The sequence below is a fragment of the Vipera berus genome (assembly GCF_964194415.1).
Source record: "Vipera berus genome assembly, chromosome: 11".
NCBI classification, from domain to species: domain Eukaryota; kingdom Metazoa; phylum Chordata; class Lepidosauria; order Squamata; family Viperidae; genus Vipera; species Vipera berus.
The window spans coordinates 9,742,150-9,760,481 of NC_138214.1; the positions used below are offsets into that span (position 1 = coordinate 9,742,150).

An 18,332-nucleotide genomic window follows, 5' to 3' on the forward strand; every position below is an offset into this window, starting at 1 on the left:
CGGACTGACCAATTTTATTAAATGGCAAGAAACGGTCGAAAGCTGATGAAATGTTATCTGACGCAGCTTGCGGAGTCCAAGGGATGCTAATCCAACTTCTGAAAAAGTTGGGAGAATAGTTCCTCTTGGTTAAGGCACATTGCAATTAGTTCAACCAGCAATTTAAGATGGTGGACTTCAACTCCCAGAATCCCCAGGCGGCACGCTGAATTCATTACATCATGAAAACTATGGCAATATTACCACTCTCTTCTCAGCGATAGGAATACAATGAATCTTGCTGATGAAATAAAGTCAGCCCTTACCTAATGACCAGTTGCTTGGCGACGGTTCGAAGTTACAACAGATCTCTGCCCCCCCCCCCCAAAAAAGGTACTGATGACCTGGCTTCTGGCGTTTCAACAGTCCTCTTGCAGCCACATGACTTCATTTTGGGTGCTTAGCAACCGGCTCACCTTTCTAACCAGTTGTAGCGTTCCATAGTTACGTGACACATTTTGCGCGCGTGCTAAAAACCGATCTTTTCTGCCAAAAAAACAGCCCACAGAAATATATTGACTCGCTTAACAACTGTAGCGTTTCTTTAACCACCAAATGTAAAAAAAAAATGGTAAAATTAGGTTGTGGGTGTTTCAACTTATGATGGAAATTCCAGGCTCCGTAATTTGAGAATTAACACTATACTCTGAGAACGGCAATCAGGAAACTAGTACCAATCCCTCCTGGCCTCTCTTACGTCAAGAGGTCAACTGTTTGCAGTCCAGCCAAAGAAAGCCGATTCGAAATCAAGATATGTAAACTTTTAATTAGAAAAAGTAGAATTGATTATTCTGCCTAGAAAGGGAGAACAGGATAAGACCGGACTAGCTCATCCTGCTGAATATGTCTCTCTACTGCAATGGCGAGCACAGAGATTGATTTGCAACCCTCTTCTGGGGACTGTTTGGGAAGGGAGGAAACATGGAGGAAAAATAAATTCTGTTCTCAAAATAGGCCAGACGGTTGCTGCCCCCCCTTTCTCGTGGAAACAGATTTCCCCTTTGAATAACAAAAGCTTTAGACCCGAGTGGGAAAGGTCTAGAGGGCAGGGGTAGGCAACCTTGGCTCTTTTGTGACCCGTGGACTTCAACTCCCAGAATTCCTGAGCCAGCACGGCTCAGCTTGGAAACCTCTCCCTTTCTCCTCAGCGTGGCTGGCTCAGGAATTCTGGGAGTTGAAGTCCACGAGTCATGAAGGGGCTATAGTTTCCCCATGCTGGCTCAGGAATTCTGGGAGTTGAAGTCCACGAGTCACAAAAGAGCCAAGGTTGCCTACCCTTGGTCTAGACTTAGTTCTTAAGGGAATCAAGGCAAGTAGGGGGAGAAAAATCCACCCACCCAGAAAAAGCAAAATGAAGCATCTGACAATTTCAGGCTTACTGCTTTCTCCTCTTAACCTTCACCAACCTTCAGCAGCTCTTTTTGGCTGACAGGCACAAGAAGAGGGTTGCTAACAGTGTGGAGACCAGAGTATCACATCTCCCAGGTAGCACTCTGAAAGTCCCGAGGACCAGGAAACGAAACTGCTGCCTCAATTATCTGAAACTATCCTTAGAACAGGACAGAGACGGGGTGCCACACTTGGCCACCCCACAAATAATTTGCACAGCAATCAGCACACGCCTCTTCACGCTGTTCCAGTCTGCTTTTTTCTTATCTGCAAAGACCTTTTGTTTTTTTCCTTCCCAAGCTGGTCCAGTCTGCTGGCTTGGGATGGCAGTGAGCAGTTATTCCGAACTCTCCTCCACTTCTTCTCGTTTCTTCTTCTTCTTCTTCTTTTTCACGCTCAGATCACTGACCTGGGGGGGGGAGGAGAGAAGAGAAGAGCTCAAAAAAAAAAAAAGACCCGAATTCCTGTCACTCTTTTTTGGAGAACCCAAAGATTCCAATGTTGTTTCCAAGAAGATTTAGTTCCCACGAATGCCAACTAAAGGAATTTGAAAGTGTATCATGTAAGGTTTTTAGTCCGGCACAGCAATTTAAAAAAAAACAACAACATTGTGTAATTGTTGTGCCTCCCTTTTATTGCTGGATATATCCGATGCTGCTCTGGATACGCATGCCTTACTCGTGTGAATGGGCCCGTCCCAGGTAAAATCTGTCAGACCCCACCACATTTGCAGCCGTTTTTGTTGTGATTCAGGGTCAGCCTGTGGGTTCGGCAGTTGGGTCGGATGACTCAGAGGAGGAGGAGGAGGGGGGTGTTGAAGAACTTGCTGATGATGGCTTTGAGGCTCCGCAGAGCCCCCAGCCAGGCCCCTCCCACCTGGTGGAGACCCAGCTGTGTGAGCCTGACAGCGTGGATGAAGATGACCCACAGCTGGCCCTGTTCAAGGACGCCCGACGCAGGAGGCAGTCAATTAGGAGTAAACAGAGGAAGGCAATGGGGCTCCTCGGAAGGAGGCACAGAGAAGCCACGCCCTGAACTCTATATAAGGGGACTGTGTGGGAGGGCTGGTTTGCTGAAGGCAACCGCTTGGATTGTTCCTGCTTCTTAGCTCGTGTTTTATGGTTGGTGTCTTGTCTTGCTCTTGTTTTATGTGAATAAATTTGGCAGGCTTTATTCCAGCCTATTGCCGTTTGTAAAGGGGTCGTCCCTGCTTTTGCTGCAGGGCCAGTAGCAGGCTGGTACAGAACAGTTTTTAAGCAGGTTATAGAACCGTTCTCTTTTCCACCTTTCTGGCATTTGCACATCAGGCTAACTAAACCACAAAAAAATTTACCAAGGTGGTATGAAAATGCTGAACAGGTAGTCTTTGATTTATGACCGCTCATTTAGTGACTGTTTGAAGTTCCGACAGACCTCCTTGGCGATACTCAGAACCCTGGATTCAAAATGCTTGATGGTCGCTTTAGCAACCAGGCAGCATTTACAGCAGGTTTGTATTTCACAATATTTTGGCAAAACCCAGCCTTTACAGTTTTTGGAAAAAAACATGCCCAGAGCAATCTATTTGTTCACTAAACCACCAATGCAAACAAACAAAAAAGTTCTAAAATGGGGTCTGTCATGTAGGCGACCTGATTTAGAGCCACCAAGAGTTACAACTATGCTGGGCAACCTGCCTTACCGCCATAATTTGAGGACTGCCTCTAATTTGCTTCGGCCCGATTAAACGTATCGTGCGATCAGACTTATTAAATTTTCAACGGCTGAAATATTTCAACGGCTGAAATAAGAGCCTTGCTGGAGCAGTGGGCTAATGCCTCCTTAAGTAACACCAGCTGCCTGCAATTAGTGCAGGTTCGCATCCCACCAGGCTCAAGGTTGACTCAGCCTTCCATCCTTCCGAGGTAGGTAAAATGAGGACCCAGATTGTTGGGGGCAATTAAGCTGACTTTGTAATAATGCCGCTTGGGGGTGTGTGTGAAAGCCCTAATAAGCAGGCATATACATAGAATGAAGGCTACTGCTAAGCTTGTAAGCCGCCCTGAGTCTTCGGAGAAGGGTGGGATATAAATGGAATTAAAATAATAAATAAATAAATATTCACCAACAGGCACACGGAAATTAACACACCCGCGTTACGTGAAAACCAGGATGCTGCTCTTTGAACCGCGTGGCCCAAGAGATCGCCAAAATTATGGCAACAGATTACTAGGCGCCTACCATTTCAACTAGCTCTCCGCTGCTCTCTGCAGACTCCATTTTCCTCTTTTCTTTCTTTTTCTTCTTCTTCTTCTTCGTCTCTGCTTGCTCCTCTGGAGAGGACGGGACAGAGAGAGCTACCGGTTCTTGATCACCATCGCTCTCAATTTTCCTTTTTTTCTGAGAAGGGAAGACAACATTAGAAGCTTTGTGGGCAGGGCAGCCTATTTCGCAGCTAAGTTGCTGCCTTTTGGTCTTTTAGAAACAGAAAGCGTTTGTGATCTATGTATTCTGGAATCTTCTCTCTCTCCTTTTTTTTTAAAATGGAACTGAAGCTTTGCAAAACATTTGGTTTCAAGCTGATCTGGACGCAAAGCAGTTTTGAGTCTTTTGCTTCAAGCTCAAAAGAACAGCTGCTCAAAGCTCAGCGCATTACCAAATGCTCGAAGCGAGGACATTTCGTGCTTAAAAACAATTTGCCAGAGATGCAAATTGCACTGTTTTAGGCTTCCTCTGGCTTGGGGAAGAAAACGGGGAGCCATCGATTCACCAGCAAGAAATTCGAGACAGTCAGAGGAGACTTGAAGATCAAGAGATCAGTTGGCAGCTATGTTGATTGCTCTCCCCATCGCCAAAATCACACGGGGGATAAGACAGCAGCAGCATTTGTACAGATAACCAGAAATGTATGAAAGCCAGAATGGGAATGGCCCTGCACTCATCGCTCTTTTAGAAGCCTTCGCTTTCAACTTGGTAACAAAACTAAAAGGGCTACTCTCTTTCCACAAAAAGACAAGATGCTGATACAGATAGTCCTCGACTTACGTTTTCATTTAAAGACTGTCCGAAGCTACAACGGGACTGAAAAAAGTGACTTGGGACCATCCCCTTGGTCACGTGTTCAAAACGCAGGACACTTGGCAACCGGCTCATTATTTATGGACGGTTGCAACGTCCCGTATGTGTGTGTGTGTGTGTGTGTGTGTGTGTGTCAGGGGATTCCCCCCCCTTGGCGACCTTTTGACGGACAAAGTCAACGGGGAAGCCAGATTTCACTTAGCAACCAGGTTAATAACTGAACTGCTGCAACGATCCACTTCACACCGATGGCACGAAAAGGTCACAAAATGGGGCAAAACAACAACAACCCAAACCCCTCTCACTTAATAACTGTCTCGCTTGGTTAACAGAAATGTCGGGCTCCGGCGTGCTGCTAGGTTGAGGGCTTGCTGTACGGAGCTTTGCAGTCAACCAACCTTGGGCATCTTCTCTGGGGGCTCCTGAACCTCTTCTGGCTCCGTCTTCTCTTCCTTCTTTACCGAAACCCTGTGAAGAAGCGGGCGTTTTAATTTGCTTTTTCCCTTCAGCAACACGAAGGGACCGTCTTCCCTGCTCTGCCCCATTTTTACCCTCCTGAAGGGAAAAAAGTGATGTCTGGAATGGCTGGCACAGACCCCCACGGGCAGAGAGCCAGAGAACAGCTTTCCTGGATTCATGTAGCAGGCTGACTCCCTCCAGAGCCACGGAGGGCAGGCCAAAAAGGGATAACTGCCTGCTAACCCAACGCAAAGAGGACGCTGTCCATCCGCAGCTCCTTCCCATTGCGACTGAGTTCATCGGCCAGAGAAACCAGCGTGTCTTAATACCGACGCACAGCCGTTACCTATTATAATCCACATAGTCGTTTTTCCAAGCTTGTGGAGTTTTCTCATTAGGCTTGCCGCGAGCGTCCAATAATCCTTGCTTGATCATCATCTTCTTCTGAGAAGCCTGGGGAGAAACGAGAGCACCTTGGTGAAATTCTGCATGGCCTTTGTCTGGGAACGCCGTGCAATAAATGTCCCACGCTCTGAAACAGAAACCAAACTGCCATCCCGTTGGCTGCCCCGTTTGAAGGCGGTGAGCTCCTACAGATAAAAGGGATGTCAAAAAGGGGGCAGGGTGGCTTATATGGGAGCTGAAACCTCCCACTCTGGCATGCCCGGTCTATGGTGGAGAGCCATCAGTCTTGGGTGATAGATGGGTGTCATCTTTGCACAGAGCGCTCATCAAGCTATTTTAAACATCATTTGGCTCGCCAGAAAGATTTAGCACCTGGGCTTGCTACTCGAACTGAGTCACGCTTAAGAGCATTCAAAATTTTTAAAAAAAGGAAATGTCTGTTAAAAGTCCGGGGGGGAGGGGGAAAGAGAGCAAATCCTGAGGATGCCAGCACCCTCAAGTACATCTCTAAAGACCTGGAAAGTGGATGACCCAGTGGGTCCCTTATATCTGGACACTTCTGTGGCTCTGTTAGACAGCATTGCTACACAGGACCAAAACTGTTTTGTCTTTACAATCCAATAAAAGAGGATATTTGTGGCTCATGTTGAACTATGGGGTCCTGGTGCTCTCTGAGCTCAGCTCTTTTCTTGCAGATATTTTATTACCGGACTAAGTAACAAACACCATCATCATCTGAGGCTGGATGATTTAACTCAGCAAGAAAACAACCATGTTTAGAGAGCACTAAGGACCTCGCAGTCTTCAGAATCCTTCCAAGGCAAGTAGCCAAAGGCTCCCCAAAACTTACTTTCGGACCAAGCCCCCACTTGCGAGGATAGGTGTCTCTTTCCATGATCACACGCTTGATCTTTGCTACAACTCCATGATCACAGGTAGAGATCACCGCCGTTGTCATCAAAGCAATAGCTGGAAGAAAACGGAGGAAGAAAAGCTGAGTATTCCTCAGCAAAACTCTCTTCACACAACCTCGGGAGTTACCTCTGCAAACGCCATCAATTTGGGCTTAGCAAATCCCAAGCCGTTTTAATTCTCTGCTTGAACTCGCTGAGCAGACATACCAAAATTCTTTCCCTAAGGTTGTCTTATGACACCCTTTCTTCCTGGTGTCCTATCTTGAAATGATTCTGTCTCTAGAAAGCAGGGATTTTTTTCCCTTCTGAATTTTCACGGGGGAAACACACCAAGGCACACAAGTGCGAAGGAAGAGATTGTGCCAAGAAAAATCCCCAAGCTGTGCAGGAGTATTTATTGTTATTATTATTTCTGCATTTCTGCACTTAGGATTTCTCATTGTAGAAAGGCGTATCAGAGCAAAATGTGATCAGACAGCTTCATTCTTCTTTGTCGAGTCAGGCCCCAGAGGAAAGGGGTCTGGCTCTGCTTCCTCTGCCCAGTTCCAGTCAGCAGCCAGCCAAACATCCCCGCAACTTTCAGTAGAACACTGGAAGTCTGGACAATGTTTAGAAGCCGCGGAACGTTGAGGCTGCAGAACTGAAGCCTCAACGCGACAGGAAGGGCAGAGCGAGCTGCACTCAGAGAATGGATAAACGTCATCATCATTTCACATACAGCCCTGAGAGCAAATTTAGGTGGATGCCGAGGACATGTTTCAAAGATGAGCAAGGACACGCAAAGTAGGGCCACGGTTGTAGGGACATGTGTCTTGTGAGAATCAAGAGGGGAGGGGGAGGGAAAGAGCCTTGGTGGAGCAGTGGGCTAAGGCCTCCTTAAGTAACACCAGCTGCCTGCAATTAGTGCAGGTTCGAGTCCCACCAGGCTCAAGGTTGACTCAGCCTTCCATCCTTCCGAGGTAGGTAAAATGAGGACCCAGATTGTTGGGGGCAATTAAGCTGACTTTGTAATAATGCCGCTTGGGGGGGGGGGGGCGAAAGCCCTAATAAGCAGGCATATACATAGAATGAAGGCTATTGCTAAACACATTGATTTGTGCTTTAGATTGTAAGCCGCCCTGAGTCTTCGGAGAAGGGCAGGATATAAATGGGATTAAAAAAAAAAGAAAAAAAAAGAATCTCATTTCTGATCTACAGGAAATGCATCTCTTCACCATCCATAAGTCCTGTAAATTTCCCCATCATGCCACGGCACCAGAAACACATTTCCTTTGTCCAGAACAAATGCCTAGCAAAGTAAAATTTATAGCATCATTTTAAGTGATCTCTGTGGTTGCACTTTTATATCCAAAAGCAGGCAAACACGAGATTTCCACCCCCACCCCATTCTATCATGCCCAGTTCTTGGAGATTGCCAGGACAATTTCCTGCAGTTTTCTTGGCATGGTTTTTCCGAAGTTGTTTGCCATTGCCTCTCTCCTAGGGCAGTGTGTGTGTGGCTGGCCCAAGATCATCCAACTGGCTTTGTGCCTAAGGCAGGACTAGAACTCCTATTCGCCCATTTTCTAGCCTGATGCCTTAACCACCCAACCAAACTGGCTCTCTAAAGTTAATATACTTTTTAGAGATGTAAATTACTTTTCTACCAGGGAACAGTCTAAGTAACATATCGTAAAAGAAATAAAGCAATCTAAACCCCACAATAAAGCAATTATTTGTCACTTGCTCCCTGTAATTGGTCTGTGATTTGCACTGCTAACAAGTCTTGTAGGATACTGCCCATAATGTTATTCTAGTAGCAAAAAAAGAAACTCATAGGAAAACGTCATCAGAAGAGCAACTGCAAAAAAACTGTCGTTTACTGAGCGCTTGGTTGCAAAAAGAAAATCAATAAAATATTTATATAAAAGAGCAACTGCAAAAAACAAACTCCCCCCCCCCATTCTTACCTATGCAGATAGCCTCTCCTTTTGTGGTGATCACCACTATTTCCTGGTTGACTTCAATCCCGTCGTCATACCGCAGTAATCCAGGAAGCATGATCTTTGCACCGTAGCAAATTGCATTCACCTGAACAAAAAGCAATGGCTGTCAGTAGGGAATTCCACATTTCAGCCGGAACTGCTCCTCTGGCTTTCCAAACTCGTGCAAAACACACAACCCCGCTGCCTTTCACAGCGGTGAACCTTGCGCACAAGTAGCAACGTACAAAAGCTACGACGTTCAATCTTGCCTCAAATTAATTCGGCAGTGCTTTTCGTTCCTGAAAACGCTGAACGGTTTTGCCGTATTACGTTCCGAGAAAATGAACAGGGCCCCTTCGAAGAAAAGGCCTGCCACAGCACGAAGAATTTTCAGCTTCCCTAAAATGGCATAATTTGCATAAACAGGTTTGAACTTATTTCAGATTTTAATTGACCCGACTCGGGAAACTAAACTAGGGTTTAATTTGTTTTCAATATCTGTATTTGTGCATTCTGTTATTTATGTCACTGTTCACCGCCCTGAGTCCTTAGGGAGAAGGGCAGTATACAAATCAAATAAATAAATAAAATAAATAAATAAACTAGCCCGTCTATAAAAAAATAAAATAAAATAAAAAAATATACTGATTCCATCTCTGGCCCAGAAGCAATCCCAGGCACAAATTATTTATCCACTGGATTTACATCGTGCTGTTTCGTGTACAAGGTTACAGCAGCCTACAAACAACTGCCTCCTCTTGCTGATTTTTTTTAAGCAACCCCCTGGGCAAGAAAGACCAGCCTCGGCCAGAGTGACTACAGTTCTAGAGCAACGCCATCAGTGTAAACCAGACATGTCAAACACAAGGCCCGGGGGCCGGATCCGGCCCGCGAAGCCATCCTGGAAACAGTGAGGGAACGGCCCCCACTGCCTTGGCCCTGGCCCAGAGACCCTCCTTCTGCCAGAGACCCTCAGATCTGTCCCACTCCTGCCCAGGCCCCCGTAGGCACCCTTGATGCCAACGATGTCGAGCTGGCCACGCCCACCCAGTAGGCCACATGCACTCTAGCCACGCCCACCCAGCCGGCCCCTTGAGGGCAACCGCAATGCTGATGCGGCCCTCAATGAAATTGAGTTTGACACCCCTGGTGTAAACAGAGAGCACTTACCGCGCTATCTTTCATAACAAGCCTCTTGTGTGAAACCAACAACTTCTCCAAGGGGAAGATTACCCTCCGGAGGTAACTCTCGTCCTTATTGTGGTCATACTGCCACTGAGCATCCAGCACATCGTGCATGGTCACCATGTGGTCCTAGAAGCAGATCTCTTTTTAAAGTCGGAACCTTTCCAGACAGAGGTACGTAACACTAACATGCACGCATATTATTGAAAGTTTTAAAAACAAAGGTAAAAAAAAACTGATACAAACTAAAATAACTAAGAGAGAGAGAAAAAAACCAGAAAGTTGAAAAAGTAGGAGAAAAATAGAGGGGGGAAAAATGCAGTGACTTCCAATGTTGTTTGCAGCAGTTATAATTACATTTACTTCTTTCTCTAAAGTCACATTGTGACTTTCTTGTCAGCTATCCTATCTAATTATCAAAACCGTAAATCCTAAGTGTCTTTTTGTTTTGTCCTAAGTGTCTTTTTGTTTTGTGCAAAAAAGCCCATAAGGGGTTTTCAGTCAGCAATAAAGATTTTGTCCCCCCCCCCCAAGCTGGATCCTGAATCTGTTCTGACCAATTGTCACACTTTTCTGCATTTTAAGTCCTTGCAGTACAGGCACTCCCAAAGGCAAGCCAGAGCTGCATTAAAAGCATCGGGGAAGAACAATTATTTCTATCGCCTCATTCAGTCACATGGGGAACTAAGGGACTTATCTGAGCATTGGTGCAAACCCAGCAAATGACAATTCTTTGTGCCCCTTAGGAGCCACTACAGCTCTAGGTAACAAAATTTACACCTCCTCTTTCAATAGTCAAGACAAAAGACTCCTCAGCTTTTCAGGACAAACGTTTCTCCCCAGAACTCTGCAAAAATCCTTTCTAGGTATCATCACTCCATAGAAGCTGGCAGTTTTGTTCATTTAATTTCCGCTTTATTGTTTTTACAAGTAACTCAGGGCAGTGAACATACCGAACGCAATTTCCTCCTCCTCTTTTTTCCCCCCCAACAACCCTATAGGACCGTGGTGGCGAACCTATGGCGTGGGTGCCAAAGGTGGCACGCAGAGCCCTCTCTGTGGGCACCCGGGCCTTTGCCCCAGTCCTAGGCCTTCAGCTGGGTTTTATAAAACTTTTTCACTTTAGGCCTCCGCCGCCGTGGGGGGGGGGGAAGGTTCAATCAATCAATCTCAACTTCTTGCGGGGGAAAAAAAAGATCTCGCAAATTTGGAATTGATTGAACTTTTTAGTCCCACCTTGTCTGCCGTTACCACCGCAGCCCCGCCCACCCAATGGGCCACGCCCCCGGCACCCAACGATACATAAGTGGGTTTTGGGCTGCAGTTGGGGGGCACTTGGTCTGTAAAAGGTTCGCCATCGCTGCTATAGGATGAGTTGGGCTGAGAGACCGTGACTTGCCCAAGGTCACCCAGCCAGCTTTTCACGGCTAAGATGGGACTAGAACTCAACAGTCTCCTGCTTCCTAGTCTGGTGTCCTAACTACAAGGTCAAACCGTCTCCCTTGTTACCTGTGCACCCTCCCAAAACAAGAGTAAAGTTTTGTTTTCCCCCATAGCGACTGAGGATGAGTCATCTGTAGAATTAACCCATGGGCGGTTGGGCTCCTTCACGGGTGACGTCGAAGCATTTACAGTCTGGGACACCACATCGTTCATCTCACTTGGATGATCCCTAATATTGTGGGCTGGCAGAGGCGCCTGGCAGAAAAACGAAGCTTCCTACCCCAACGTCTCCCAACTATTTACTGTCCCAAAGCTTAATTACCAGAACAGGGAAGAGAACCCTGAACTGGACTCAACCCTTTGGGTCGCTAAAGCCACACATGCTTGGAAGGTCCACCTCCCTTTGACCTACCTTCTCTCCCATGACCCCAGACCGCACCCGCCGGAGCTCCTGCATTTGACCGCCGACGCCCAGCAACAAGCCCAGATGCACGCAAAGCGTTCGGATGTAGGTTCCGGCTTCGCAGCTCACCCAGAAGATACCTGGAAAGGGAGAAAGAAGAAAAGCTGATGCCAAAGAGAAGGCAAGCACGTTGTCGGTAAGGATCTGAGCAGTGACTCTTTCCCGTCCAAGCCATCAGGATTGGGTGATAGATGAAACGTCATCTCTGCCCGATGGGCTATGTCGTCACTTTCTACACATCATTTGGCTCAGAACATGCAAACGGCGGGAGGGACGACAGCAAAGCTACTGAAAAAGCAGATTTCGAAGGCTGAGCTGAAGGGAAAGAGAAGCTGCAGGAGGGATAGGAGTGTGACTTCTATTTTTAGCCCAATCCCAAAAGGGCCAACCCTCCCCCCTCCCTGTCTGGGAATAAAAAGGTGTCGTTACCCAGTCTTTTTTCTGGATCGTATTCGACCAGTTTGCTTTCATAAATGGTTCGAACTCTTAGCTGCCTCTTCACTGCAGCAATGAGGGGGGGCCTCTGAAAGAGGGCACCTGTCAGAGTTTCTATTGCCTACAGAAAGAAAGAAAAATGAAATATTATGTCAAGCAGCTCAGAAGCAAAGACGGGAGGAATTTCAGTTACACCCCGCCTCAACCGATTCAAGGGAAACATCAAAACGAGGAAGATCCAATTATGGCCGGGCTGGTTATTTAACCCGGCGGATATTGAAACACCCATCCAAAAAAAAACAAAAAAAAAAACTAGAGCTACATTCTCAGCACTGTTCTAACCTTTCAGTTCTACAGTCACCAACCGTTCTAAGTTCAAAATGCGGTTTGCTGGTGCAACTAACGCTTCCGTTCACAGCTAGACGTAAAAGGGAAAGTTATCATTTCCAGACTGGCCAAAACTTACCCTCGAAAGTTGGATTTCACTCTCGATTGCATTGTGCAGCCGAACGATTCCCACATACTCTTTGCCTGGAAGATGACAGAAGAGTAGTGAGGAGCGGCCACTTGAATTTTATTGTTCCACCGTGAGGCTGAAGGCTTTTTAGTATGCAGCAGCGCACTTTTTCTTTCCTATTAGAGACAAAAGACCTACCTGCACTTTGCTGAGACTTGACCAAACGTGTTGCTCGCTCAATGCACACAATCAGGCACCCAGTAACCTTGGGGTCCAAGGTGCCGCTGTGCCCTGTCTTCTCGACACGGAGAATGCGGCGGATCCAGGCCACAACCTCATGGGAAGATGGGTTGGAAGGCTTATCCAGATTGATGAAGCCCGTCCTAGGACAAAAATCAGCGGTCAGATTGACGGAAATGACTTAACTGAGAAGCTTTACAGGTGAAAAAAAAAATCAACTTAGCGACGTGTTCAAAGGCTACCAACTGGGAGACTACGGCTTCTAGTGTCACCTGAGGCAAGAAGCCAGATGGGTGACCTTGGGCCAATCCCAGTCTCCCAGCTCTAGGAATGCGGCAATGGCAAACCGTTTCTGGAATCTTGCCAAGAAAACTGCAGGGAGTCATCTAGGCCAGGAGCCAAGTTTGATTTGAAGGCGTCCCCACCTCCCTCAGAGAGATTTTAAGCCACGATGAACATTTAACTTTAAGCCACAATGAACATTTATCTTTAAAATATTCAACTATGTTCCCTTTTTGTTTTTGATTTGGCAACTAGTAAACGTTCCTGGAGGAACCTTGTCCATGGGGTCGCGATGGGTCGGACACAACTTCGCAGCTAACAACAACATTCTCTAGATGATTTACTACACATTATGTGCCACAACAGTGGATGGGTTACCCTCTGCTAAACAGCCAAGTGTTAATTTAAAAAAATGCCAGTACTGGATAATTGTTAGAGAGACTCACGCTTATAAATCAGTGCACTGAAAACTCAAGAATAATAACCCTTCGTGATTCGGAAATTCCATTGCAAAAGTTGTAGAAGCAACTTTGTGGGTGATGGACTTACACTGTGTACCATAATCTTACCTTACATACTCAGAAATTTCTCTTTTTAAGGGGTTGCAGCCAGAAGGAAGAGGGGTGTAGTGTGCAGTCCTCACGTTTAGCTTGTCAAAATTCTACAAAACCCCAAAGCAAAGCAAAATTATATTCAGTTTATAGTTTACAACCAAAATTGTTTAATGGATGTTATACATCTGATCTCACTTGGTGAAAAGCCTCAGCAAATTGCCTTGAAGCTATCTCCCCTTTACATAAACTCCCTTGCAGCATAATATGCACCATCAGCTCCATAAAGACAGCAATACCTGAAATTTACTCTCTTTAGTAGGAGAGATTGTTTTTTTATTGTAAAGTATCTCATATTTACATAAAAATACTGGCATTAAATCGACCTATTTCATTGGTAAAACTATCTTACTTTGAGAAGCAAAGGCCATTGTGATGTATCCAGCTGTGGCACTCTTGATTCAGGCTTGATAAGGAATTCTTCTGTGTGTTGTATATCCTAAAAACAATTGAATTAGTATATGAATAACTGGGATTGTGAACAAGAACGTGGGAACTTCTCTTGAAGCTAAGATTGGCTTTAAGACAAAATGCCTCTCTCCAAAAGAGATGAAACACCACGTGCCAGTAACACATTATTCATTAATGACTTAAGAGAACAGCTTTCAATAAGGAAATGTGGAAGCTGTGGCACATTCTAAATTCCGAAGACGATAGCACCATCTTGTGGGGCTAAAGAGCTATGCAGGAACCACAGCTGGAATTCCATGCCTGCAGGCTAAAGCAGGAAATCAAAAACCATCCCAGAAAAAGGTAGGCAAGCCATTTCTAAACAGTTGCCAAGAAAACCACAAAGACTTATCATGGGAGTCAGGAATTGACTTTGATTCTAGGAAGACTTTCCTTTTGCTTAAACTAGAAACGGAAAAAACATTAGCTAACACTCAGACCTAATGAGAAGGAAGGACTCACTGGAGAAGAGCCTAATGCTGGGAAAGATTGAGGGCAAGAGAAGAAGGGGATGACAGAGAAGGAGGTGGCTGGATGGAGTCACTGAAGCAGCAAGCATGAGCCTAAAGGGACTCCAGAAGATGGTAGACAACGGGAAGGACTGGAAGAACGTTGTCCATGGGGTCACGATGGGTCGGACACGACTTCACAACTAACAACAAAACACTCAGATCATCAAACTTCTTTCACTGTGCTTCAGAGAGCACTTTTAAAAATAAGCTATTGCCTAGCAGAACAGAACTTAGTACAAGTCCTTGACTTATAACCATTTGTTTAATGACCGTTTGAAGTTACAATGGCACTAAAAAAAGTGACTTATGACTGTTTTTCACACTGTTGCAGCATCCCTGGAGTCACGTGATCAAAATTTGGGGACTTGGCAATTGGCCTGTAGTTATGATAGTTGCACTACCCTGCAATCCTGGAATTACCATTTGTGACCTTGCCAGGTGGCCTCTGACAAGCAAAGTCAATGGCGGAAGCAAGATTCGCTTAATGACCGTATGATTCACTTAACGACCTCAGTGTTTCATTCAACCACTGTGGCAAAAAAAAGGTTGTAGAATTGGGCAAAGGTCACCTACCAACCTCCTTGCCTAGTGACAGAAATGTTGGGCTCAATAGTTGAGGGCTACTTGTAGCAACAAATTCTTTCTCAGGATACATTCTCATATACACATTATGAACACGTGAGAAAATCAGAAAACCAAAAATGGGACCTGTGGATAATGATATTATAGAAGTGCTGACCTTTGTGTTGTGAGGTTGATAAAGCAGCAATAATCCACTAAATGCAAGTTAAGCTGTACTTTTAATTGGGAACACTCATGGTTATAACTGAGGATTAAAACAGCTTGCTATATAAATTGACAAACTATAATCGTTGGCCAACTCACTGCAACATCTTCATCTGCCAAAGACTTCTTTTTCTTCTTGTGTTTCTTAGAAACTGAATCTACAGTGATATAAGCAAAAAAAGAAAAGTTAGCACATGTTGCCAACTTAGACAGAAACAAATCTGGCAATGCTGTTGATTATTAGTCTACCAAAACTAAGCTTTAGTAGTTTGATTAATGCTGATGGTGTTTACACATTATTTTAATAGAGCAGACAAAAGCTGGATGAATGAGGCTGGTACAAAAATAAGAAATATTGATACTTTTTGTGTGCCAACTTTATTATTTTTATATATATCTTAAGGCGGCAAACATATCCAACACGCCTTTCTATTTTAACAAGAACTTCCAACCGTCTCATAACCAGATGTTCAGGGTTCAAAAAGGATGGAAAACTTTGGAAACATATACTTTAGAGAAGGTTCTTCATTTCACACTCTTTATAAATATATAAGGACAGGATAAGTATATTTTCAGTGAAATGTTCAGCATCAACACAACTTGGTGGATTGCAATGTAAAGAAGGCTGCCCACCACACCGCCTGCCTTATCTTCCAAAATGGCCTACCAGGACCAAACACGTGTCTCCGTTCCCCCCCCCCCCCGCCCTTCCATCAGCCTCTAATTCTTTGGGACAACACCAACAAGATTACAACACACAGCAGGCAACTCACATTAGACACAACCATGCAACTTAATATTAAACGTGTTCAAAAGCAGGGTATAATGAGTACTACAAGCAGGGAAGCATTTGCAAAGCATTCATCCAAACACGGTCATACATGCATTAGGGTGGGTGACTTTAGGCCAGTCACTTTCTTTCAGCCCAGCCCACCTCACAGGGCTGTTGTTGGGAAAAACAGGAGGCCAGAGCATTAGAAATGTTTGCTGCCATGAAACAGACAAACAGACGGATAGATACGGATGGATAGAATAAAAGAAAATAATTGGAAATAGAAGTAAAATAATAGAATAATACTCCAGTAAAACAGAATACAATAAAATGATGATGATACGACCCAGCATTAAATTCCCTTTGGAAACGTTGGTGCCAGGGCAGCCCCGGGGCCCTGCAAGGGGAAATTCGGGCTCCCACCCCGAAGAACAGGAGACACCACCACCCCCTTGGGGACCCCAATTCTCCAAAGCCCGGTTGCGAAGTTTCTGCAACCATCTGCAACTCTTCCTGCTCCCGCTCCGGAGCCCCGGTATCCCAGCAGTGCACCCTCCCCCCGCAACCCCTGCCCTTAAGGACTTCTGTGCATGCACAGAGTGCCTTTCCCCGTGCACCCGAGAAGCACGTGCTTCCCCTTCACGGGCCTTTCAGAAACAGGGTCGTCGGATCTAGGAGAAAAGGGACGCCGCATCGTCAGCAGCGTGTGAGCCCCGGTATGGCTCTCCCCTCCTCGCAGCCCCAGACTCGGAGGGTGCAAACCCGACCCGGGACGCGCCTCTCTCACCCACCTGTCCCGTCCGCCATTTTGCCTGCGCCACGCGCTGCTTCGGACTCACGCGCGCTCCTGCGCTATCCCGCCACCTCGCTGGGACCGGAAGCGGACTCTCCGCCCACTTCCGTCTCCAATCCCGGCAAGCAGCGCGCCGCAGGGGCGGAGCTCGAAGCATCATTGAGAATACCTTTCAACGGCCAGTGGGGGGCGGGGGAAATAACAACGCATAGACTAACGAAGAGGAGACTGACCCACACTGCTCGTTTGCGGGTCAAGTTGAAAGAATAGAATAGAATAGAATAGAATAGAATAGAATAGAATAGAATAGAATAGAATAGAATAGAATAGAATAGAATAGAATAGAATAGAATAGAATAGAATAGAATAGAATAGAACAGAACAGAACAGAACAGAAAATATGGAATGGAATAGAATAGAATAGAATAGAATAGAATAGAATAGAATAGAACAGAACAGAACAGAACAGAACAGAACAGAACAGAACAGAATAGAATAGAATAGAATAGAATAGAATAGAATAGAATAGAATAGAATAGAATAGAAAACAGGGAACAGAACAGAGAATAAAGGATAAGGGATAAGTTTTATTTTTTTTATTTATTTTAATCCCATTTATATCCCGCCCTTCTCCGAAGACTCAGGGCGGCTTACAAGCTTAGCAGTAGCCTTCATTCTATGTATATGCCTGCTTATTAGGGCTTTCACACACACCCCAAGCGGCATTATTACAAAGTCAGCTTAATTGCCCCCAACAATCTGGGTCCTCATTTTACCTACCTCGGAAGGATGGAAGGCTGAGTCAACCTTGAGCCTGGTGGGATGCGAACCTGCACTAATTGCAGGTTATATATAATTGCAGGTTATATATAATTGCAGGTCTATAAGGAATAGAATAGAATAGAATAGAATAGAATAGAATAGAATAGAATAGAATAGAATAGAATAGAATAGAATAGAATAGAATAGAATAGAATAGAATAGGAATAATAGAATAGAATAGAATAGGATCTTGTAGGTCATCTCTAGTCCAACTCCTCACCCAAGTAGGAAACCCACCAGCATACAAATGTTGCAAACCAAAGAATGCTAACTGGGGAATTCTGCCAATTGAAATCCACACGTCTGAATGTTTTCAAATTTGAGAAATACCTTACTGGACTGACCTTATTTGCAACCTGACTGATGGCTCTCTAACTCCGGCTCGCCCCCTCCCTGTTAAATCTAATTGAAACAGAAGCAACAAAGCAGCAGGTTGGGGGGGGCAGTTTTGCTTTCTTCATTGCTTATGAGGGAACTTTGAGAGCCCCAGGAATGAAGTGATTTTGTTTTGTAGGCATGAGACAGTCCACCATTCCTTGGCCTATATAGGCAGTAAATGTGTGCCTTGCAAGGGAGGCTACTGAAGGTGAATCAGCTTCCCTTGAGAATATGTTATACTGGTACTTAAGACTAGATGGTACAGGAGGCAGCACCCTGCAGACTGACATCGGTTGGGAAAACCCTCTTTGTCCTGCAATGAGTTTTAGCTCACAAAGTGAAAGCAAGTAGGACTGGGATGTTTTCAGTGGCAGGGGACCAAGCTGACCTTTGCGCTGTCTTCTTTCAAAACATTGTAAGACATGCCCATTAATTATTAGAAGACCACTTTGCATTCTTCTGTAAGGATAGTTAAT

At 45.3% G+C, this 18,332-nt stretch overlaps 1 protein-coding gene across 3 annotated transcripts; it reads right to left on the reverse strand.

Annotated features, from left to right (window-relative positions):
- Positions 1 to 785: 785 nt before the first annotated feature.
- On the reverse strand, positions 786 to 16,746 carry DKC1 (dyskerin pseudouridine synthase 1). Of its 3 annotated transcripts, none has more exons than XM_081336838.1 (15): positions 16,655 to 16,746; positions 15,191 to 15,249; positions 13,696 to 13,782; positions 13,302 to 13,393; positions 12,409 to 12,593; positions 12,220 to 12,284; positions 11,748 to 11,874; positions 11,268 to 11,398; positions 9,398 to 9,541; positions 8,213 to 8,333; positions 6,200 to 6,318; positions 5,291 to 5,397; positions 4,884 to 4,953; positions 3,649 to 3,807; positions 786 to 1,837 (listed from the first exon to the last, which is right to left on the reverse strand). In XM_081336838.1, the coding sequence occupies exons 1-15, from the start codon at positions 16,668 to 16,670 to the stop codon at positions 1,766 to 1,768; spliced, it is 1,554 nt and encodes a 517-aa protein (XP_081192964.1). In that variant the 5' UTR covers positions 16,671 to 16,746; the 3' UTR covers positions 786 to 1,765. The 3 variants fall into 3 exon arrangements, 2 of the variants coding, with proteins under 2 accessions (XP_081192964.1, XP_081192963.1); XM_081336837.1 differs by lacking the exon at positions 16,655 to 16,746 and adding an exon at positions 15,973 to 16,081; XR_014027618.1 differs by lacking the exons at positions 786 to 1,837; positions 16,655 to 16,746 and adding an exon at positions 15,973 to 16,081 and having other exon boundaries at positions 3,704 to 3,807; positions 4,791 to 4,953.
- Between the last annotated feature and the right edge of the window lie 1,586 nt (positions 16,747 to 18,332).

Excerpts from the sequence above, each read along its gene's own strand:
- DKC1 (XM_081336837.1), bottom strand. The coding sequence starts at position 16,066 with ATGCTCTGGCCTCCTGTTTTTCCCAACAACAGCCCTGTGAGGTGGGCT. Across the intron at positions 12,594-13,301 it reads GAAATTTCTGAGTATGTAAG|GACGGGCTTCATCAATCTGG; the intron begins GTAAGATTATGG and ends TTTTTGTCCTAG. Across the intron at positions 6,319-8,212 it reads AGGAGAGGCTATCTGCATAG|CTATTGCTTTGATGACAACG; the intron begins GTAAGAATGGGG and ends GTTTTCTTCCAG.